The sequence below is a fragment of the Branchiostoma belcheri genome, unplaced genomic scaffold (assembly GCF_001625305.1).
Source record: "Branchiostoma belcheri isolate BF01 breed outbred unplaced genomic scaffold, Haploidv18h27 scaffold171, whole genome shotgun sequence".
In the NCBI taxonomy this organism is placed as follows: Eukaryota; Metazoa; Chordata; class Leptocardii; order Amphioxiformes; family Branchiostomatidae; genus Branchiostoma; species Branchiostoma belcheri.
In genome coordinates this window covers 255,130-261,700 of record NW_017803169.1, presented here as the reverse complement: position 1 = coordinate 261,700, position 6,571 = coordinate 255,130, and the positions used below count along the sequence as shown (strand labels likewise).

General features: G+C 38.0%; 1 protein-coding gene across 1 annotated transcript in view; it reads left to right on the top strand.

Moving 5' to 3' along the window:
* The first annotated feature begins 2,433 nt into the window (after nt 1-2,433).
* Nucleotides 2,434-6,571, top strand: part of LOC109466902 (sorbitol dehydrogenase-like) — a 7,415-nt gene continuing 3,277 nt past the window's right edge. The window contains exons 1-3 of the mRNA XM_019764768.1: nt 2,434-2,596; nt 4,564-4,723; nt 6,486-6,570. Of these exons, the coding sequence (XP_019620327.1) occupies nt 2,446-2,596; nt 4,564-4,723; nt 6,486-6,570 (396 nt within the window). The 5' untranslated portion in view covers nt 2,434-2,445. The remainder of the gene's footprint in view (nt 2,597-4,563; nt 4,724-6,485; nt 6,571) is intronic.

Genomic DNA, 6,571 nt, shown 5'->3' with positions numbered 1-6,571 from the left:
CATTAACATTTAGGCTTAATATTCTGTAAGTATTCATGATGTTTGCAAGTAGGCAAAGGTTTTTCCCAAGAAAAAGCCCTATACTTGTACACTTTAATATCTAATAAGTTATGGCTATAATTTAGGTACAAGAATAAGTCTTAGTTTCGCTTAGTAGCCCATACACTTTGTTGTAATATCAGATATCAAAATCTATTTTAGCTTCCTAGAATTGCGTGAGAATAGTAAATGTTATAGTATTGATTGGATAATATACATGATGTTTGCAATTAGGCAATTAGTAGGCACTTTAATATCTAACTAGAAAGGCCAATATTTGCTTTGGAGCAAATACAGCGATGGGTTCACCACATTTTACGACATGGCAGGGAAAGAATGAGAAACACAAGGGAAAACAATGATTTACATTGATATAACTATAATATGAAGTAACATACAACTAAAACAACAGTTGGATAGCTATTCCCTACTTTATTGGTTAGGATTTTTAATTGCATAATGCAAACTGTTGATTTTCAAAATAAAAAAAAACGTTCATGCCCCGCATTCCAATGCTGGAGCAGAAAAGCTTGAAATACCTACCAAAACACTTGAATAAAGACATACTGTCAGTATGGAAATGCTCTGTGCAGGTGTTAATCAAGTTAAATCCCAACAGCCAATCAGCAAGAAATGCTCTGTGCAGGTGGAAATGCTCTGTGCAGGTGTTAATCAAGTTAAATCCCAACAGCCAATCAGCAAGAAGTATAGAGGAAAGCTGCATGCCTATTGGTTGATGCCCTGCATTCCATTGTGATGACTCATGCCCAGACGTGGTAAACACGGCACACTAACACAGTAATACATTTGCTATAACACAGCCAAAAACTCAAATAAAACCATTCTAAAAGCCTGTATCACAAAAATTTAAAAACGCCTAGGGGTATTTGCCCACTGTACCTCCATACCAAATTTCAGGACCTTAGGCCCTAAAATGAAGAAGCTGAATCCATTTAAAAAATGGCAGGAGAAGGAGAAGAAGAAGAAACATCAGAAAAAGCAATATGGGTTCACCACCACTTCGTGGTGTGGTGAACCCATAATGATTACTAAAAAAGGACAGCTTAATTGCCATGGGAAGTTACCGAAAATTTGTGCACTTTGATAAGACATATGTAAACCATGCATTTTTAGTGCAGCAAAAACACTGGAACATCAGCATGAATTGTGTGTACGATAAAGCTTGTATTCATGACATCACCTCAAAAGCCATTAGTTTAGGCGTCATTATCTATAAAAATACTTCTGTCAACCCATTATTTACTGGTAAATATACACGTATCGAACACATAAAGATAGCTATAAGTGTAGTGTATAGAAGTAGCAAAAATATCTTTGGAAGCAAAGAAGAGTAGAACATTTGAGTTTGTTGACGCCACAGAGGGTTATTTTTCGTCGGATCCATATTTTTTCTACTTTATTTCCAACAATTATGTTTATGGTGCAAAGGGAAGGGAACGTCAATCTCTTGTTACGTCTTTTGCGCTACAGGTGTAACTTCCGTTACCGGTAACGGATGTTACAAAACGGACGTTTTTGTTTATTTCTCCAAGAAGATCTGCAGTTTTTATCTTCATCCTTTGAGAACAAGGGGGCATAAGTACGGACATTTAAAAACTGGGTGACGTTTTATATACCAGGTGAAGAGACTAAAATTGAGGGTAAAAACAACGGTACCGGATGTTACATTCATTACTGTAAAACAATTTGTTCAGCGAAGGTGGCTACAAATGACAGCACACACTCTTTTCGTCTTTTCTTCGAAACCTAGAAAACTTGCTAAAAGTCATCAAAATGGCAATTTCTTGTCTTATATGTGACTCTATCTAAACTGCACGACCGTCTTGAGCGATAACGGATGTTACAGAACTTGGCGACAGGTATGAACCACCTCGCATGACGTACAAGAATAGTATCAGGAGCGATCTGACTTGATCAGTCAGAGGTCCTGGCCACCCGACTTCAACAGGCAGAAAACTACTGCCGTAATTAAATTGCTACGTTTTAGGCTGCTTTTTAAAGTTTTCATTTCTTCTCAGGCGACAGCCGCTTTTTAGGGGAAGAAATCCAACACGCGACCATAATTTCTCTCAAGTCATCAAGCAAACCTAGTGTTGCAGTACATTTTTCGTGAAACATAGTCAGCGTGGTGGGAAAGTGAAGAAAACAACGATTATGTCCGTGATTTGGCTCATACCTAGTAAAGAGTGGCGACAGCATTTCGTACATTTGAATGAGAACGAGTGTGTTATCCACAAAATCAAGTCAGTGTGGCCTATCAACAAAAATTCTAATCTTGTTAAACAAGTGGTTGCGAATAAAAAACTTTGCTATTCAAGGATGTCCTGTATGTTTTGCAAACTTTATCCTGAAATTTATCCTTGCCTCACAGAGGTTCAACTTGCGATGCACTCTGTGGGCATCTGCGGCACGGATGTCCACGTCCTGACGGAAGGGTCCCTCGGTCAGTCCGTGCTGACCGGTCCCACGGTCTCCGGCCACGAGGCCAGCGGAACAGTGCGGCAGGTCGGAGAGGGGGTCACCCATCTAGCAGTCGGTAAGGCCCGCCTTTTAACTACGGTGGTGTAATCTCAAAGCTGATCGTTCGCTGGCTGCAAAGACAGTATCAATTTGGCCCTGCAGAATCCATTTGCAACCATTAGGCTTGGGTAAATATTTAAAAAAAAACACGCCAAAAATAAGCCGAGGTCTAAATTTTTGGAGGGTAAGGGCAGTGAACGGTTACTGGAAGCATGCGCAGTATCTACAATGCAGTTCCAAATTCACATGTGTGCGATGTATACACAATTGTTGTCAAGTAATTAAAAAAAGTCACACGGACCAGTATCTATAAAGACACGGTTTTCAAAATGTTTGGCTAAACCCAACAGTTGACGCCAAGCATTTTGGAAACGTGTTCAAACAACGTCTGAAAGACACGTTTGTTTCTGGCTGGAGGCAAGAAATAAGAAATTACAATAAACTGCAAACCTATTCTAAATTCAAAACGGACTTCACTTTTGAGAAGTACCTTTCATCAATCTAAAACAAATCATTTGTTGCTAACATAACCAAACTGCGAATCAGTGCACATTGTTTAGAAATAGAAAAAGGTCGTTATAAGAATGTACCAGCCACTCAGAGACGCTGTCCTACATGTAAACATACTGTCGAAGATGAATGTCACTTTTTATTATCTTGTCCCATGTATACTGAAGAAAGGTTGACACTTATGAATATGATTTCACGTAACTCAAACATTACCTTACCTAAGACAAGCTCAGATACTTTTAATTTACTGATGTCATGCCCTGAACCAATATCCTTGTATATTGGCCAATTCATATCCTCTGCTCTTCAGAAAATAACAACATCATCTGTGACACCTTGAACTGATGTTAACATTGTATCCATGTTCCATATATATTGTATAATTCATCACTCACAATTATAGGGTAGCGTTAGAATAAGGTATATAGAAGTAGATTTTAGTATTGTTGTTATCTTTTGATTTAAACACTTGCCATACATTGTATCCATTGCAATTGTTGCGCAATAAAGATTGATTGATTATGATTGATTGATTATGTATTGCTGTGCAATGTGAACCAATCAGAATTGCCTCGAGGTAAAAAAAAACAACAACACAGGAACGTAGGCTGGATAGACCTCCTGGTTGTGTAAAAATAGCCATTTTTATTCTATAGCAATATCATCGTCAGATCTTAGTGACGCTAACTCTGTAACAATGGTAGGGTCAATAACATTTTCTATTTGTTGATTGTCGCTACAGTATAGGGAATGTTTCGCCCAAACATTCTCTACTAACGGACTACAAGTTATACTACATGGCTTGCTCTTGAAGCGTCGCCAAAAATTTAATTGTATTTTCTGTTCTTTCTTTATTGGCAATGACAACAGGTCAAGACACAGGTTATCAAGGCAGTGGTAACTGGTATTATATTATAAGGCCACACCAAGAAAATATTATGGATGACGTCCGCGCGCGCATTGATTTTGGCCTGTTCCTAGAAAAAAAAACACGAGAAATTCCGCTTCCTGTAACTATGACCAAAGAGTCACGACAGTGCCGCAAATCACCAGATTGATGTGAAACCCGTAACGCAAAGAAAGTGTCTATTGACAGGACCATCCTGTCAATAATAGAACATTTACACTATTGACAGGACCATCCTGTCAGTAATAGAAAATTTACACTATTGACAGGACCATCCTGTCAATAACAGAAAATTTTTCACTGTCCACTGTTCCACCTGATTTATTGCTGTTTTGATGATGAATAAAAGACTTCTTGCTTGTTACACTGTGTCATTCAATTTGTGTCCTAACATTTGTATATTTCTAATGTAGGCATCTTGTTTTTTAGGGCCCTTCTTGTTTTTTTCGCCCTCTCGCATTAGATTTAGGGTCTCCAAACGACGTCATCCATAAAATTTACTTGGTGTGGCCTAAAGTACATATACAAACGTGGACAAACATGAAATAAGATCTCCCCCTGTCCAGGTGATCGGGTGGCCATAGAGCCGTGTATATCGTGCAGGTACTGTACCAACTGTAAGGCGGGTCGGTACTACCTGTGTCCCCGCCTGAAGGCCTGCTCCATCCCCCCGGTCCACGGCTTAATGTGCAGGTACAAGGTTCACCCTGCCGACCTATGCTACAAGTAAGTAGCATGTGTATACATCCACCAGCACCGTATATTGCAACATGGCTGGTTTTTGAATAGCAATTTTTGATTGGTTCTTTCTATCACAACCATTTATTTTTTAAGCCGACGTTTCGATGACCTTCTGTCATCTTCATCAGGGCTGACTGATTTAGTGTGCACTGACGCTAGATGTTACTTGGTGCATAGTGCACTAAAGGTGTTACATAGTTCATAGTGCACGTAGGCTAGTTTTTCTGTTTACAATACATTCTGGAACGTAGTGTAATTGTGACATACATACTAGGCATTGTTACATCATAGGGAAATAAGCGGGTCCAAATGTAAAGTGTTTCTATATATAATATAAGATTTGTTAACTGACAATACTGAGCTATCACAGTCCCAAATAGAAATTATTAAAAGTCTTGTTACATATGTATTGTTAGGAATCATAATAGTGCACTATGCACCAAGTAACATCTAGTGTCAGTGCATAGTAAACCAGTCAGAATTGCCCTGATGAAGATGACAGAAGGTCATCGAAACGTCGGCTTGAAAAATAAATGGTTGTGATAGAAAGAACTTTGCTATTCAGTCGTTTACCAACCTGATGAAATTATTTACGGATGGCTGGTTTTTTATTTACGTTGTCTACATTCCTACAAAGTAGTCTGACTTTGAAGCTATCTCTTGAATTTAACTTTATCGATCATAGAAATTTGATGCATGTAAAACATGTATTTTATCATAGGTGGAACATTATACTATTTATAGAAGCTATTTATGTTTATTGTTATATTTATGCGAAAAAGGACCTACGTTGCATAATTGCACAAAATGGTATACTGCTATATAATGATTTGTTATTGTAGTAAACTGTTGAACTTTATTCCAACATAGCTACTATTAAACTACTATTATTATTATAATAATGAAGACAGATTTAATTTTCAAGGACCACCGTCGCCTTCATTAGGGATAACTAATGACCAATCACTTATTGATGAAGGCGATAGTGGTCGTTGAAAATTTGATCTCTCTGTACTTGTTGTGTTGTGCTGGAAATTTGTTACTATAGTGTCTACCAACACAGATGAACTTTCACAATAATGATTTGTTATTGTTAAACAATATGAATTTCATATGTGCGACATCTGGTAAAGGTTAACATACCTATGCATATATCATAATAACGTAGCAGTAAAAAAATAAAATGTTAAAATGAAATATTGCCAAAGGATAGGACTTTCCTATATAGAATATATCTACTTTGAGATAACTTTAACCTTATTTCGATAAAGCATTTGAAACACCTAATAGTTCATGGAGATTTGATTTGATTTGATTTATTAAGCTGTATCAGACATATGTATACAGCCAGGACTGCCCAACTAGCCGGAGGCTATTATAAAGGGCTAGCCCTCACAACAAGAACATAAACAATTCGGAACAGGGAGCAGTTAACAGTGTCGGTTACACTTCAGATAAACATATTATTACATAACAGATGTTGCGGTCTAACGTTAACAAGTTATGAGATCTAGCCTAGTCGTCATACGTTTACTATCATTACATTGTGTACTATATTTACATGTCAGGTTAACATACTTTTACATAACAGATATTGCGGTCTAACGTTAACAGGCTATGAAATCTGGCCTAGACGTCCTGTATTTACTATAATTACTATATTTGCATGAAGATAAGGAGCCTCTTAAATTTTCTTGTTACGGTGTCAGTGAATGTGACTATCATTGTGATGCTGTGATGTTGTCAGGCTGCCTGATAACGTGAGCCTGGAGGAGGGAGCGCTGTTGGAGCCTCTGTCGGTGGCTGTGCACGCCTGCAACAGGGGCAGGGATT